Source organism: Cydia amplana, chromosome 26, assembly GCF_948474715.1.
Source record: "Cydia amplana chromosome 26, ilCydAmpl1.1, whole genome shotgun sequence".
Taxonomy (NCBI): Eukaryota; Metazoa; Arthropoda; class Insecta; order Lepidoptera; family Tortricidae; genus Cydia; species Cydia amplana.
The window spans coordinates 471,337-489,042 of NC_086094.1; the positions used below are offsets into that span (position 1 = coordinate 471,337).

The following is a 17,706-nucleotide window of genomic DNA, read 5'->3' on the forward strand; positions in this document are numbered from 1 at the left end:
AAAATTACAATTGATATTTTTTTCACATTTACCGAGCGGTTGAATTTGTGTCTTGTATACAAGACAGCGGCGCCAGTGTACCGTTCTATCGTTGTCTTGTATACATGCCAACGGCGCTCAAAGGGCTAACTAGGTATCTATTAAGGAATATGTAAAATAAATAACAATTTGTTATACCTACTTTTTGTTTTCATGTTATGTTCGCAGTCTCATCCACTCTATCCATGCACGCAATCCATAGCAATGTAGTCATTTACTTATTCTAAGACCGCCCCGAATCCGTATTTCCATACAAAGTAGGTAGTCCTCATTTTCCTCTCTGGATATTAACATGAATTAAAATATTTTGAAGCATTGCTCGAAAAAAAACGCGTTTTCCCAGAGATAAAGTCTAGCTAGATCGGTTTTTCGCTCCCAAAGCCCCCTTATAGCAAATTTCATCGAATTCGTTAGTCGTTTCCGAGATCCCCGAAATATATATATGACACCGTAAGATTGTGAACCCGTTAGTTTATAATCTAACGTAGGTTAGGTTAGGTTAGATTATAATCTCCCTACCGTCAGTTTATAATGTAACTAGCGAGATTATAATATGACGAGTGTTTACAATTTTACGGTGACATATACAAAAAGAATATTCGGGCTATTTCTTGTTATAAGTTACTGTTGATAACAGCTGGGATTTTTGGGGCTGGGACAACCACTATCGATATATTAAAACGAAAAACGGAGGACAAATTCATTGAAGTAAAAGAGAAAAATCCTACCATCTATGCGTAGAATAGAATGTATTGATTGGATCTTATACATTTCACGACTCTTCTCTTTCCGCAATGATAAATCCCAACCGTCTGTAGATGGTCTGTAGAGCCCATAACTTGTGCAGCATTTGAACTTGAACGCATCTTCAACAAAGATAAATATGGCCGACTGTCACTTTGACATCCAATAACCAATTTGACATCTCACTGTTTGTATGAATGAGCCTCGCTGTATCGCCGTATATTCGGTTATTCAGTTTTGTTATTTTCCGTGAAATATTAAGGAATTAACTAGTATATTGTGCTTGATCTGTAAGTGTCTCAAATACATCTGTATATTCATTTATTTTCTCAACATAATTACAAAAACATCCGCTCAACTTATTAGTAACAAGACTGAAGATTGAATACTTACATTTTTTATCCACAGTAAGCTCTTACTTGGTTGCTTCTGCCTTTATAATGGATAGACATCTTCTATAAAGCATACTTTAAGCTGAACAACAATAATGGATAACAGTTCAAGAGTACAATTGGTGTCTGAGGATTTGAGCGCTTGCCGCGTCTGTTTGGTCACTAACACTAGGCTTTATAGCATTCCTGATGGGCTTGAAGAGAATTTTATACAGCTAATGGGTGTGGAAGTAAGTAATGTTCTTTAAAATATGATTATTACATAGAATAATTTAGATTATCGTACTTTAATACCTGAAAAATCAAGTGAGCTTGAAATGGCAAATTATCGTTCCCTAGAATGAAACATTGTTTATTTAAAACTTCTGTATGCATTTACGCATTTACTACAGTGAATATTTATGAAAATAATTCATTGTTATTCAGTACTACCTATTAATTTAGTGCCCATCCCTATGCCTTAGACTCCTTAAGAGTAATTTTTTTTAATGAAGTTAATGAGATGTTCATGTTACTTTGAATGTAAAAATAATTCTGAAAAGGTATAATGTATGTATTATGATAAGAAGCAGGCAAGCAGTGAAAACAGTAATCTTCTACACTAGATAGATTATTTTTGTATGTAAAATTATTATTAAAATGCATGGTTATCATAAATATCAAACCAAAAATGTTAACACATCCAATATTTTACGAAATCATTAAAAATATAGCTCAAATGGTATAGAGGTGGGCTGTGATCCCGAAGCCAAAAGTAGACTTGAAAAGTTATGCTATTTTCAGTACTCGGACGATGATGGGTTGCCGCAGCACTTGTGTCCGTGTTGCCGGGCGCAGCTCCTGAGGTTTGCTGATCTCCGCGCCCGCTGCCAACGCTCACAGGCCCTGCTGAGGGAGATGCTGAAACAGCTGACCTTTGTAAGTAACATATTTTGCGTGCCTGTGGACCCAAAACTTGGACTATAGTTATTTATTTTGACAGCTATGTATTTTACTAGCATTGAGTATATTTTGTCTATTGTACATAAACATTGTAAGCATGTTGTGAAGATTATCTGACAGAATTAAGCCAGTAGTGGATGACATATGACCCGCACCTCAGTTTTGATATAAATAAGTAAGTTTGCATTGTTCACTCCAGTCCACACATGAGTATCCTTTCTTAATAATAATAAGCACAAAGGTACCTCAAACTCTATTATTCATGATCAGATTTTGTTTAAAAAAATTATATTCTTAGTTTTAAAGTTACAAATAAAAATAGTATAATAATTTAAAGTAGTTATATTATGTATGTACATAATAAAGGTCTTGCCTTATTCCAGCTTTCTACAGACGACATACTCTCAATAGACAGAAATTATCACAAACTTGCCCTAAACTTGGTAACACTTAGCGTTTACTCATTCAGCTCACTTGAAAAAAAGACTAACAGAAAACCTAAAGAAATTTGCGAAGACTCATTCAATGACAGGGATGAACTGCCTGAAACTGAAATAGAAATTAAAGACGAACCCACAGATCCTTTGAATAACGTTGCAAATAATATTGAAGAGACAGTTAACCTGAGTAATAGTCTAGAATCGCCTAAACAATTAGTTGTAGAAATAGATGGTTTAAACATAGGTCGAATCTCCGTAAAAAACTTAGAAACAGTGAAAGAAACCAAAAAGAAATCTAAAAAGGAGGATAAAGATGTGAAAACCAAAAGGATATCAAACCTGCTTCGTTTTGTGGCCGGGAAAAAGAGAAATGCCAAGCCGTTGACAAAATGGCAACTACAACTGCGAAGAGCAGAAAATAATTTCTTGCCGAACTTCGATCACGCTGAGTTTGAGTCGAAGCATGATTGTAAGCTGAAGATACTGACGATGGAAGAGCAGCTTCAGGAGATAGAGGAGCGGAAACAGAGCAGTAATTATTTGAATCTTGATTATAAGTGCGAGCAGTGTGGGCGGGGGTTTGAGTTTGAGCAGCCTTTTAAGAATCATATGGCCAAGCATGACCCGGTAAGCATAACCATTAAAATTACACGATTTGTAACATAGTCTTGTTAAGTGGTTAGAAAAGGTTCAATATATCATAATAAATTTATATGAATAAACAAAACTGGACCTCAAAATTAAATGAATAATATCTTTTCTAGAGATGCAACGGATAAGTCGGATACCGGATATTCGTCCTGACTGTCGACCGAATATTAGGTATCCGGCATTAAAATAGGGGCCGGATAGTAACCAAATATCCGGTGCATCTGTAATCTGTTCTAAGTGCGTTGAACGCTTATGGCATGTTTACGTCGACCGCATACAGATCAGGTCCATTCACCCGGATCATCAGATGAATTTTATGATGACAGATAAATGTAGACAGCTGATGTGTTCAGCTACATGCAGCCCAATATCAACCTTCACGGTTCACTATAACGCGCCGCACACGATAGGCGTGGCGTTTAAAGGGTTAAAGTATTGTTTGATAGCTATTTCTTTAATTTCTTACTTTAACAGGGTAAAATAATTAATAAAAAGGTTTAAGGCAAGGTTACTTTAAAAAAAATGTTTTCACCGTAATATGTTTTTGTGGGGGGCTTAAGGTTCCGTCACACAGGCGCGTTGTCCGGGCGGGGCGTGAGCGTTTTATATGTAAAAGCGGCGCACCCCGCTTACGCGCCCGGAAAACGCGCCTGTGTGACAGAACCTTTAATTTTTGTAGAATATCGGTCCGTTCGAGTGCGACGTGTGCCACATATACTTCCGCACGCAGTACCTGCGGCACCGCCACCTCGACTACCACAAGATGATGTTCAGTTGCAACCTGTGCGGGTTCGTGACGCGCGCCAAGTAAGTATTCCATCCTGTTACGCTCTGTTGGGGTGTAGGACTCGAATCATATTATTCCACTTGGTCAATTCTTGGGCCTCAATTCTAGTCTTTCCTTAGAGCATTAAATAACCGGATTCGCCTTTAACCTTTTAGACGCCAATGACCGATATATCCGCACCGTAGGTTCAACGCCAAAGACCGATTAATCGGTCACAGACCACAGCAACATCGACCTACGTGCATAGGCATAAAGTTCAACTTCAGTTTTGACACTTCAATGATGTGGCGTCTGAGTGCAAGCTTTTGTGTTTGACACGGCGTCGAAAAGGTTAAGAGCTTACCCCTCTGTCGAAAACCTTGCACGATTGTGCAAGCTTTTGTATGGACTGACGTTTATCTGACATCGCTATTAGAACGTAACGTACAAATAGCCATACATTTGACGTGCCCCTCCCCCGCAAAATCGGCAGACTGTTATGTACAGAAAATGCTAGGCAAGGCGTCTGCAGTTACTAGAGTTAGACCAAGAATAATATGCAACGATTTTGATAGCACACGCATAGCAGAGCAAGTGTCATTTATACGTCGTAATTTCATAGAAGATTGACGTTTTAAATAACACTTGCACTGCGTGTGCTATCAGAATCGTTGCAGACTTATCTTGGTCTAACTCGAAATGTTTCCTATGATGTTTTGTCTTGATTTGGTTATAAGATATAATTTTTATTAGCAAAAAGAGTGCTATTCAGGATCTATATAAATCCTTGCCCTTGTCTAAATATAGACTGAAACGTGTGGTATGTTCGCAGACATTTGGCGCGAAACCACTATCTCATGCACACTGGAAAGGTGTTCGAATGCAAGCAATGTGACGCCACTTTCACGTGAGTTTCATTTTTAAAACATATTAACAATACCTACTCTATCTCAGTTATGACCCAGTTTTTCTTTAGCGATAACTCGTAAAGTAATTAAGGGCGATATCATAAAACATCGTGAATGTCAGCTGCCGCTCCGTTGGAGGACCGAGTAACAGTAGCCAGTGTAGCTACCCAAACGCAGATAAAATTAATTCTAGTCAGTTCCTTCATTAAGACATTGGTAAGGGACCCTAAACTATGCTTACGTCTACAGAGGTGTCATATTTATAAGCATTTACAAACGATAATTCGTGATTATTAGGTAACAGGGATGTTGCGGATGCAGATTTTTTGACATGCGCGGATGCGGATATGTAAAGCCTCACATCCGCGGATGCGGGTATTTAAAGCCTCACATCCGCGGATGCGGATGCGGGTGGGTTTTATTTAATAAACAGTATAACTTGATCGACTTTTCGGGATCTAGACGATTTCATTATTATATATAACTAGCGACCCGCCCCGGCTTCGCACGGGTTAACAAATTATACATAAACTTTCCTCTTGAATCACTCTATCTATTAAAAAAAACCGCATCTAAATCCGTTGCGTAGTTTTAAAGATCTAAGCATACAGACAGACAGACAGCGGGAAGCGACTTTGTTTTATACTATGTAGTGATGACGAAATTACCTAGCCTTACGCCGCCGCTAAGACGTTCCTGTTACCGACTTGGTCGACATCCGCATCCGCATTAAACTCCGCATCATTTTATGCGGATGCGGATGTTGAAAATAATGCGGATATTCCGCGGATGCGGATGCGAATATTCGCAACATCCCTGTTAGGTACTTATCAAATTTCTAGGAAAAGCACCTCGTACTACGGGCACGTGCGCCTTAACCACCCTTCCAAAGACCACGTGTGCGGGATCTGCGGGGACTCTTTCATCGGAGCCCTGGGGCTGCGGCATCACCACGCGAAGGCACACAAAGAGGTAACTATCTAATATTTTACAGGCAAAAGTCATTACATCTGTTACCTTTTCATGCTTCAACCGCTGAACCGATTTAGATTGAAATTGGTATGGAGATATTATATTTTTTTAATTCACTCAATATATTTATCTCTCTGCACCAATTGTAGGTATCTCTGTTTGGCCCTATGGTTGACTGGTAGAGAATGCCATTTGGCATTAAGTCCGCCATTTGTAGGTAGGTACATTGTCGTATATATTTTGCGCAAAAAAGTTTAAATAAATAAATAATTTGAGTCCCGGGGAAACCATAAGATCATTCTATTTTTTTATACTTGAAATCGATTTAAAAATGTTATGCTTTCAGTTGTCGAAGTCTAAGTTGTCGTGCGAGTCGTGCGGGGTGCAGTTCGCGAGCTCCGAGGCCATGAGCAGACACATGGACGGACGGACACACTGCGACGCGTCTTTAAAGTTAGTATGTACTAGGTTCATCCAGAAATCACGTTATAAAATGTTGCCTTTTTTGAACCAAGATTTTATCATTTAAATATAAATACCTAAATATAAATAAACACAATCTTGACAAGATTATGTGTGTGGTCACTAAATTCACGTTTTGTTGTTGTTATTATTATTACATACTATTATGCTATATAATTTAAGACATTTCTTACTTTGCTGCCCTAGCTAGGTTTGTAATTTAATAGATAGCTCATTTTCATCCATTAAACTAGATTATTTGATATACATACATCTTCCTTGCGTTGTCCCGGCATTTTACCACGGCTCATGGGAGCCTGGGGTCCGCTTGGCAACTAATCCCAGGAATTGGCGTAGGCACTAGTTTTTACGAAAGCGACTGCCAGTGCCATCTGACCTTCCAACCCAGAGGGTAAACTAGGCCTTGTTGGGATTAGTCCGGTTTCCTCACGATGTATTCCTTCACCGAAAAGCGATTGGTGAATATCAAATGATATTTCGTACATAAGTTCCGAAAAACTCATTGGTACGAGCCGGGGTTCGAACCCGCGACCTCCGGATTGAAAGTCGCACGCTCTTACCGCTAGGCCACCAGCGCTTATTATTTGATATAATGTCAGTATAATCATAGAGAAATATAGTAAGACAAGAGTGCTCACTCCATACATCAGTTTTGATACCAAAAAGACTATTAATTTCAGTGTCTACATCTAGCATCTCGTAGCGGAACTATCAGTACTGCTACTTGACAATAGATGTAGCACCGACCGGAAAGTCGTATACTCAACAACCATGGTCTAATAAAACATGGTCTTCTCTTCCCAGAGTGTCACTTGCCTACGTCACAATAACATTGCCACTTTATTTCAACATAACATGTTACATGGGTATATTATATCTATGGTTAATAAGTTAAAATATTTCTTTATAATTTTATAATTTTCATTTATATGTATTTTATCTTAAATTTTACAATAACACGTCATTTTTAATTATTCGTTAGCAATATCTTCAGATTCACGAAAGAAATTTCAGACGTTCGGGTAATTCTGTTTACACTACTGGCAACACAGGATAGCGCTGTCACATTTGACAATCCGCCATTTTGTCCCTGACCGTCATCCTTGTCGAACGCGAGTTAATTGTTATTTCCTTCTCGCTCAGTGTCAGCAGTCGCAGTGTTTTCCAAACTTTTCACGTCGTAAGCTTGGTAATTAATGTTTTGTTACGAAAATGGTTGGCTGCTCTATTCGGAACTGTAAGAGTAGGAGTGAAAAGTGCAGTATAGATTTGTTTTATTTTACTATGTTTCTACATGGATAACTTAAAATTAATGTCGTTAAAATAATTTTCACCGTTGGTTAAAATTCTCCCACATTTTAAAGTTTGAGAACCTGTAAACAGCATGATGACGTAGGCAAGTGACAGTTAGGTCATTCGCGAATCTCGGAAGAGAGTACCAGGCGGAGTATATTATTATACCATGCTCAACAACATAAGACTTTCCGGTCGGTGCTACATCTATTGTCAAGTAGCAGTACTGATAGTTCCGCTACTCGATGCTAGATGTAGACACTGAAATTAATAGTCTTTTTGGTATCAAAACTCATGTATGGAGTGAGCAATCTATGTATTTTTTTCTCTATGGTATAATGTATTGCAGAGCGTGCGCGGAGTGCGGCGCGCTGCTCGACACGGGGGAGGCGCTCGCCGCGCATGCGCGCACGCAGCACGAGTTCTGCTGCGAGGAGGTACCTCCACCTTAGAGCCACCCATAGACTAGGAATCCTCTAGACGGAGTTTAGAGCAATGATTTCATGAAACCGATGCTGCCAAAAATACGGGGGTGCGGGGGACGAGGCGAGCGAGCCCCGTGCCGTGATTGGTCCGTTCAAAGACACGGACGTCACACAAAGACACTTTGACTCGAAGATGGAGTAAAACTACCGTATATTTGTGGCAGAGGGGTTGCGCTACTATGCTCAGTCTGGAGGATGTCTTGTCTGTGAAGCCACCTCACACTAGCGTCTTCCTAGCGTCGGCGTCTAGTCAGCGCTATGGAAAATGGCGTTGCTGCGTCAACCAGCAGCCGTAGAGTTGACAAGACGCCGACGCTCGGGAGACGCTAGTGTGGGTAGTGTGGGTTGGCTCTAATACAAACGAGTATAAAGCCCCGTCTCCATATCGCGCGGCAAGCTATCGAACATTGGCTCGCCAATGTTCGATAGTTTGCCGCGCGATATGGAGACGCGGCTTAAGGCACATCACATACGAGCCAATTTATTCAGAAATTTTAAGCCTCTCTCTATGGTCTCTTAATAAATTTCAATATTCCGTGACTATAGAAATAACTGTCAGCAATAAAAACTTGGCTCAAACACTTTCAATCTTTTTTTCAACTTAACGAAGTGTAGCGTCTCCGTTTGAATTTGGACACAAATATTTACGATTCCCGTAAAATATGAGCAGATCTGGTAATCAAGTTGTTATTTTTGACGATTCAACATACTTTCAACATTACAAAGCAAGTTTTGACCAAAAACCCATAGTCTTGTAATAAAACTGCAAATAAAAAAAAAAAGTTTTCGCAAATTACAGAGGAAGCACAACTTTTTCTTGCTTGCAAAACATAAGTCCACATTCCTCCAAGGGCTCCAAACAACATAAAACCAGAACTATATCACGCATTGTTTTGTTTTAGCAGATTCTTTTCTAAGATATGACCGATCTAAATAGTATTGAATATGTTTTTAATTATATCCTATTTCCCCTCAGTGCGACCAATCGTTCGTGAGCCGCAGCTCGCTGGAGACGCACCACCAGCGCATCCACCTGCGCGTCAAGTGGCCGGCATACGGCCGCACGAGGGAGATGAACAAGGAATACTACAGGAAGGTGACGTCACCTATTCAGATTACAAACAAATTAAAAGTGGAAAAATTCACTGTTTGGGTGGGACTTGAACCGGATCGCTAGCCCGGTGCTCTATATTTCGTTTTTTTTTAGGATTAGAAATTTGGTAAACAATCTTGATGTGTTTTTTAATTGAAAAACACATTTTAAAAATAAGTTACGGTAAATATGTAACAATTATGAATCTAATACGATCTTTTATAGTCTTCTGCTTTCATAAGTAATAGTTATTGATTTTTAAAAAGTGTTTTTCAATTAAAAGACACATCAAGATTGTTTACCAAATTTCTAATCTTAAAAAAAACGAAGTATAACATTTGAACTACCAAGACCTTACCCAATACAGCGAATATTTCCACTATATATGAGCCTTAAGGGGCCACTGATTGTCAGTTGTTCGGATTGCCAACTTTTTGTTCTAACTGACAGGCCGATATAGTCCGGCGGACTGATAATCAGTGGGCCCCTTTTGAGGCCCTAGCGACATCTATCGTAAGAGTGTTACACTTCTTACACGGCTACCGGAGTTCCAAGTCATATTCGAAATTCACCAGTAACGATGCGCTATCCCATACAAAATTAATTTTGTATGAAGCAGGAACGTCTGCGAACGATGCTGTTAAGCTTAGAAACAGATTAATTACCTATATTTTGACTACACAAGGAAAATGACAGGTCCTGGTATTGAACCTTGCGGTACACCGAGCTTTTTCAGATGAAGCTAAATTTTAACTTTAAAAATCTGTGTTTTAGATAAAAGAGAGGACGCGACTTCGAGCGCAGGTCGTCTGTGAAATATGCGGAGCGAAACTCATGGTGAGTGGAAGAAAAAAGTATTTGTTTTGCATAGAAAAACAATTATTTTAATGCTTAACCAACATTTTTGATTTACGCATTTAAGATGAAAAACATAATCATAATTTAGAACCCATTTATGAGTCAAAAATGTTCGTTAACAGTCTACAGACGTCGTTGGGGCATATTTGGGGCAGTATCTATGAAAAGGGACCTTATTGTCGATGGCGCTTAAGCCATTATTAACTATGCGCCAATAATGTATTTTTTTATGTGGAACGTGAATAAAATGTCTTTAAAAAGTTTAAAAACCCCGTAGGGGTCGTATCATAAACGAATAAGTAATTAAGTCCGACTCACGCTTGACTGCACATTTCTCATAGGTTTTCCCGTCATCTATAGTACCTATTATATAGGTAAAGAACTATTTTATGTATTTTTTTCAAAATTTTAGACCCAGTAGTTTCAGAGATAAATGGGGGGGGGGGGGGGGGGGGGATGGTGGAAAATATTCAAATTAGGGTTAAGTTACAATATCAACCGTGTGAATGGTAAAACAAGTATTGTGTTTTGTCTCAGTCTAACGCGGCCCTGGAGAGGCACCAACTCGGGCAGTGCAAGCGAGAGAAAAGCAGCAAGTCGTACAAGTGTCCCTCCTGTGACAAGATGTGCGCCACGAGGCAGGGGCTGCAGGTAATGTCAACTTTAGTTTGTCAAAGGACTGTCTCAGAGAGAATCATACTATCCTTGTCTTACACTAGTACTAGCACCCAAAAGAAAAGGATGAGTATAGCTTTTTTTGTTCTTATTTACTGACAAATTTGGTTTGACCGACTATAATTATTATGTAAACTTTCGGTTTTCTCTCTTTTGGACCAATAGCCGAATAGGCAAGAGTTTTATTATTATTTACACCAAAATTGGTTAGTTTGTCTGACTAGAGTTTTCCACTCCTCTACTCGAAGGTTAGCTGGAAGTGATCCCTTATAGGGATATGTTCGCCTTTGTACCTCTATTGCTGTAAATTTTATGTGAACCTGTCCTGTGTTGTATACAATAAAGTGATTACTACTAATTCTAGTATAGTTTGACGTTTAGGTTATTTCATAGTAGCCTAGATAACTAGATGCAGGTTGTATAATGAAAAGTGTATGAACGCGGATATATTTGACAGTTCGTTAGGGTTATTTAAAAAGAAGGTCTATTCTTTATTAAATTAGTGTGAAAGTTAGGTTAATCTATCTCATTATTTGTTACTTTTTACAGTTGTTATACCTACTCAGATAGCATTTTATAGTATTAAGTTTATTACAAAATGTTTTGCATATAGGAAACTATAGGTCTACATTATAAAAAATTCTAGCTGTTTAGCTTACTTACCTACATGTTTTATAAAACTGTTTGTTTCTAAATAAATTAAAAAAGAAAAAAAAATTACATCCACAACTATTTTCTTACGGACATTTAGTACATGTTTCCAGGTTTTAATCCATGTGTATTGTCTGTTCAGCTGCATGTGACGCTACACACGGGGGAGAAGCCGCACAAATGCTCGCAGTGTCCGCAGCAGTTCAGGCAGGCGGGCGCGCTCAAGCGGCACCACGCGACGGTAAGAACAGACAGACAGACCGGCACTACGCGTATAGTCTATATACAGCTGCACGTGACGCTACACACGGGGGAGAAGCCGCACAAATGCTCGCAGTGTCCGCAGCAGTTCAGGCAGGCGGGCGCGCTCAAGCGGCACCACGCGACGGTAAGAACAGACAGACAGACCGGCACTACGCGTATAGTCTATATACAGCTGCACGTGACGCTACACACGGGGGAGAAGCCGCACAAATGCTCGCAGTGTCCGCAGCAGTTCAGGCAGGCGGGCGCGCTCAAGCGGCACCACGCGACGGTAAGAACAGACAGACAGACCGGCACTACGCGTATAGTCTATATACAGCTGCACGTGACGCTACACACGGGGGAGAAGCCGCACAAATGCTCGCAGTGTCCGCAGCAGTTCAGGCAGGCGGGCGCGCTCAAGCGGCACCACGCGACGGTAAGAACAGACAGACAGACCGGCACTACGCGTATAGTCTATATACAGCTGCACGTGACGCTACACACGGGAGAGAAACCGCACAAATGCTCGCAGTGTCCGCAGCAGTTCAGGCAGGCGGGCGCGCTCAAGCGGCACCACGCGACGGTAAGAACAGACAGACAGACCGGCACTACGTGTATAGTCTATATACAGCTGCACGTGACGCTACACACGGGGGAGAAGCCGCACAAATGCTCGCAGTGTCCGCAGCAGTTCAGGCAGGCGGGCGCGCTCAAGCGGCACCACGCGACGGTAAGAACAGACAGACAGACCGGCACTACGTGTATAGTCTATATACAGCTGCATGTGACGCTACACACGGGGGAGAAGCCGCACAAATGCTCGCAGTGTCCGCAGCAGTTCAGGCAGGCGGGCGCGCTCAAGCGGCACCACGCGACGGTAAGAACAGACAGACAGACCGGCACTACGCGTATAGTCTATATACAGCTGCACGTGACGCTACACACGGGAGAGAAACCGCACAAATGCTCGCAGTGTCCGCAGCAGTTCAGGCAGGCGGGCGCGCTCAAGCGGCACCACGCGACGGTAAGAACAGACAGACAGACCGGCACTACGTGTATAGTCTATATACAGCTGCACGTGACGCTACACACGGGGGAGAAGCCGCACAAATGCTCGCAGTGCCCGCAGCAGTTCAGGCAGGCGGGCGCGCTCAAGCGGCACCACGCGACGGTAAGAACAGACAGACAGACCGGCACTACGTGTATAGTCTATATACAGCTGCACGTGACGCTACACACGGGGGAGAAGCCGCATAAATGCTCGCAGTGTCCGCAGCAGTTCAGGCAGGCGGGCGCGCTCAAGCGGCACCACGCGACGGTAAGAACAGACAGACAGACCGGCACTACGTGTATAGTCTATATACAGCTGCACGTGACGCTACACACGGGGGAGAAGCCGCACAAATGCTCGCAGTGCCCGCAGCAGTTCAGGCAGGCGGGCGCGCTCAAGCGGCACCACGCGACGGTAAGAACAGACAGACAGACCGGCACTACGTGTATAGTCTATATACAGCTGCACGTGACGCTACACACGGGGGAGAAGCCGCATAAATGCTCGCAGTGTCCGCAGCAGTTCAGGCAGGCGGGCGCGCTCAAGCGGCACCACGCGACGGTAAGAACAGACAGACAGACCGGCACTACGTGTATAGTCTATATACAGCTGCACGTGACGCTACACACGGGGGAGAAGCCGCATAAATGCTCGCAGTGTCCGCAGCAGTTCAGGCAGGCGGGCGCGCTCAAGCGGCACCACGCGACGGTAAGAACAGACAGACAGACCGGCACTACGCGTATAGTCTATATACAGCTGCACGTGACGCTACACACGGAAGAGAAGCCGCACAAATGCTCGCAGTGTCCGCAGCAGTTCAGGCAGGCGGGCGCGCTCAAGCGGCACCACGCGACGGTAAGAACAGACAGACAGACCGGCACTACGCGTATAGTCTATATACAGCTGCACGTGACGCTACACACGGGGGAGAAGCCGCACAAATGCTCGCAGTGTCCGCAGCAGTTCAGGCAGGCGGGCGCGCTCAAGCGGCACCACGCGACGGCAAGAACAGACAGACAGACCGGCACTACGTGTAGTAGAATAACTGCTGTCTACGTTTTTCTATTAATCGTCTGGTGCTTTATTCATGCATGGTGTAATATACTCTATTTTTTTCAAAAATGGACGGCAAAGTCGATGTTGCCGGTTAAAAAATAGGTCGCGAAGTGCGTGGTTTATGGTCAGTCAAAAAGTTTAAAAGTTAAAAACATTGCAGTCTCGGTTTCGGGACTGCAATGTTGCATACAAAAATTCCATTATTTGTCGAGTTCCTAACTTTTTAAAAGTTGAAATGGCCATATCAAATGAAGGCATAGGTCCATTAAACAGCCAAACAGATGATCAGTGCTTATTATTATAATGTTGGTACCGCGACTATTTAGGTGTCTCAAATAGGTTGGCGTATTTTCATCAGAAAAATACATTTTTTTTAAAGGCAAATAATTTTAATGGTTTTACTTTTTTCTGTGATAATTAGACCGTTGCTTCTGTAAAATATTTCTAATTCTTGCACCATTTTTGAGAAAAGCTCTATATACGATTCGGCTGGAAGGCTATTTGCTGGCTTCGGATTCAATTAAACAGAGTCCGTTTAATTGAATCCTCAGCCTGCAAGTAGCTAATACTTCCGAGCCTCGACAATAATGTACTATTAAACACAGTCAAATATTAATTCCAGGTGCACCTGGGCATCGACACGCGCGTGCAGTGCGCGCAGTGCGGCAAGTATTTCTCGACGCCGTCTACTCGCAAACTGCACGTGAACACGGTGCATCTGCGCCTGCCGCCGCCCAAGCGACGGCGGCAGAAGGAATAAAAGATTTCGAATATAGCCCTTGCTACACGGTCGCCGACAAGCCCCCAGGCCGCGTGGCCTTGGTCCGTCCCGGACCGTGTAGACAGTTGTTTCCAACAAAATTTGACCAAAACTGACCAAGGTCAGACCAAGGTCAGACGGTTAGTAGGCTTGTCAGCGACCGTGTAGCAAGGGCTTATCTGAAACGATTACTGGAATCCATTGTGTTATTATTACTCCAGAAAAGTCGTAGGCGCCATTCAGTTATTACGTAAGACGATTATTGCCAGTTTTTGACCCTCTCCCTCCGCTATGTAAGAGAAAATATGAATAGGCTAGGGGGGAGGGGCCCCCTATATTACCATATATTACGTAAGAATTTAAGGGAGAAAATGGGTACACGTTTGGTTTGTTTTAGTGTTTATTTTTCAATAAAATCATTTTTGGACGGTTTATTTGTACCTACAAAGGTACTGGAGCCCCGTTTAGCTAACTATGCAACGTGTTTGATAGCATAGAGTGTGGAAGTATTATTTTATCCGTCATAATTTCATAGAAATTAAAAATATCGCATCTTTGTGACCTTACGTAAGAACTATGAAAACCCCCTCCCTCCCCCTTGTAAGAAAAAAATAAGACATGTTCGACCCCCCTCCCCCCTAAATCGTCTTACGCATACCAAACGAAGAAATTGTCGCAATCACAACTTGTACCACGCGACCAAAACGTCGCAAGTGCCGCACAAACAATGGCGCTTAAGTGTTTATTTAGGTCGCGAGACTTAGTGTGAGGCCTGAGTGGACGCTCGCTCGGCGCCGCGTGCAGCGTGGCTGTGGGCTCACGCGTGATGTGAGCAGCGTGCACTAAGGCCGCTCCTATACGTGCGCATTTGTTTAACATGCACGCCGCACGCCCCGCCCCGCTGCACGCACAACAAGAGCCTCCACTCAGGCCTTACAGTTACGCTCCGCTTCCATGGTTTGTTGTCGAAACAACATCAACTCATGGCGCAATAATATGTTAGTAATAATAGTTCAATGCTGGAATCCGAAATACTATATGTTATTGATTATTAACCGTGCCATGATTTAAGTGAATACATTTTATGACTATGAAAATGTTCCCAATGGGTATTCGCTAAGGTGTAAAAATTATAAAAAATGCTGATTTCAATAAATTATATTTACACGATCAATCTCTCACTAAAAATACATTATACTATAGAACATGGAAGTATAATTTTATTATTAGAACTGACTTTGTAGATATTTCTTTACCCCCGAATTTAAGTTTATATTTTTCTTCAAAAATACAATATACCTGCATGTGTCGCTTAACTTCAAACTCGGGTAAATCCATTCGACCCTCAGCATATATATCTACCCTATTACCTTTTCATAATACCAAAATCGCATATTCTGACACATGGATTTACCCGAGTTTGAAGTTAAGCGATTCACATAGTCTGCTCGTTCTAATATAAAAATATTACTTCAATATATCATACAAATTTTACTAAATACATATCGCAGCGTGCCAAAAAAATCATCATATAAAGCAGATCGGACCTACAGTATGGAAAAATATATAACAAAATGCTAGTACATTTATTTTAGGTTAGCCTTATCTGCCTTATAGTGCATAATTTAATTATTTTCCATCGTATTTTCACGGAAATTTATTACGAACGTGTCTTGCTATTTCAGTCAGTCTCGGTACAATATTTGCATGCTTAACCAGCAAAATATGTTTCTGTACGGGAATATCTTTCCAATAACACCTTGTTATACCATATTTTATGCGAATAAAGAATTTTCATTTCATTTTCATTTCAATAAGTACTGACCAGGGATGTTGCAGATGCAGATTTTATGACATCCGCGGATGCGGATATTTAAAGGCTCACATCCGCGGATGCGGATGTCAAGATTAGGTACTTATTTAGAAAACGTCAAATATTACATTTTTCGTATTTTTTTATTTAAAAAAAAAAACGAAATGTTTAGTATTTGAGCAAGAATATAGGTGCGTTATATTTAATAAACAGTAACTTGGCCGATTTTTATGGATCTAGACGATTTCGTTATAGGTAATGACGAAATTACCTCGCACTTACGCCGCGGCTAAGATGTTCCTGTACCGACTTGTCCGAGATCCGCATCCGCATAAGCTCCGCATCGATTTTATGCGGATGCGGATGTTGAAAATAATGCGGAAGTTCCGCGGTTGCGGATGCGGATGTTCGCAACATCCCTGGTACTGACATTGACTGACAAATACCGAGAAAATACGATGGAAAATAATTATGCACTACATCTGTACATGTGATTGGTTATCCGGTCAGTAAAAAAACATTAATTTAGTCCAATGACGGTTACTAAACTTATTTTTACATTCGCGTCTTTTCACACTGCCCATAGGCAGGGCTAAACATAATTATAAAATACTACATTTACAGCAAATATTCTACATACTTTCACACCTTATTCTAAGTGGTAGACAGCATTTCCAATATGGAAGCATTAGTATTTTAGAATTAATGTTACAACAGATCTTTGTCTTGGTTCCTAGTACATGTTAAATAGCATATGGAGTAATCTAGACATTTCAAGGCAAGAATTAATGGGTTATTTATATTATATTTTACTGAACCCCATTAGCTTTAATGCCTTTAATTCTATCGCTTCTCAGTTTGTAAAAATAAACTAAATAATTTAGTCTAGCCACCGCTTGGAGGATATAACCAAATGGAGACGCCTTATGTGTAATTTTCTGTACAAAACAGTTTGGTGATTTTTGCGCGGGAGGGGCACGTCAAATGTATACGTAACCATAGAGAAAAAAATACATAGATTGCTCACTCCATACATCACTTTTGATACAAAAAGACTATTAATTTCAGTGTCGACATCTAGCATCGAGTAGCAGAACTATCAGTACTGCTACTTGACAATAGATGTAGCACCGACCGGAAAGTCTTGTTGTTAAGCATAAGACTTTCCGGTCGGTGCTACATCTATTGTCAAGTAGCAGTACTGATAGTTCCGCTACTCGATGCTAGATGTAGACACTAAACTTAATAGTCTTTTTGGTATTTAAACTGATGTATGGAGTGAGCACCCTTGTCTTACTATATTTCTCTATGACGTTAGGTAACAATAAATCAGATAAACGTCAGTCCATACAATGTGTATGACCATTGGTCATAGAGTTTCCACAGAG

The 17,706-nt window shown here is 41.3% G+C and overlaps 1 protein-coding gene across 1 annotated transcript; it reads left to right on the top strand.

Annotated features, from left to right (window-relative positions):
• Positions 1-1,221: 1,221 nt before the first annotated feature.
• On the top strand, positions 1,222-14,505 carry LOC134659985 (zinc finger protein 676-like). The gene is made up of 13 exons (XM_063515682.1): positions 1,222-1,405; positions 1,959-2,093; positions 2,501-3,184; positions 3,888-4,015; positions 4,807-4,881; positions 5,725-5,854; positions 6,201-6,307; positions 7,980-8,067; positions 9,092-9,211; positions 9,983-10,045; positions 10,604-10,717; positions 13,446-13,544; positions 14,368-14,505. The coding sequence occupies exons 1-13, from the start codon at positions 1,271-1,273 to the stop codon at positions 14,503-14,505; spliced, it is 2,016 nt and encodes a 671-aa protein (XP_063371752.1). The 5' UTR covers positions 1,222-1,270.
• Positions 14,506-17,706: the final 3,201 nt, after the last annotated feature.

What these genes read in the sequence shown, in the direction of transcription:
- LOC134659985 (XM_063515682.1), top strand. Translation starts at nt 1,271, where the DNA reads ATGGATAACAGTTCAAGAGTACAATTGGTGTCTGAGGATTTGAGCGCT. An exon ending in GGGTTCGTGACGCGCGCCAA is followed by an intron (nt 4,016 to 4,806) that starts GTAAGTATTCCA and finishes GTATGTTCGCAG; the next exon opens with ACATTTGGCGCGAAACCACT. An exon ending in ACGAGTTCTGCTGCGAGGAG is followed by an intron (nt 8,068 to 9,091) that starts GTACCTCCACCT and finishes ATTTCCCCTCAG; the next exon opens with TGCGACCAATCGTTCGTGAG.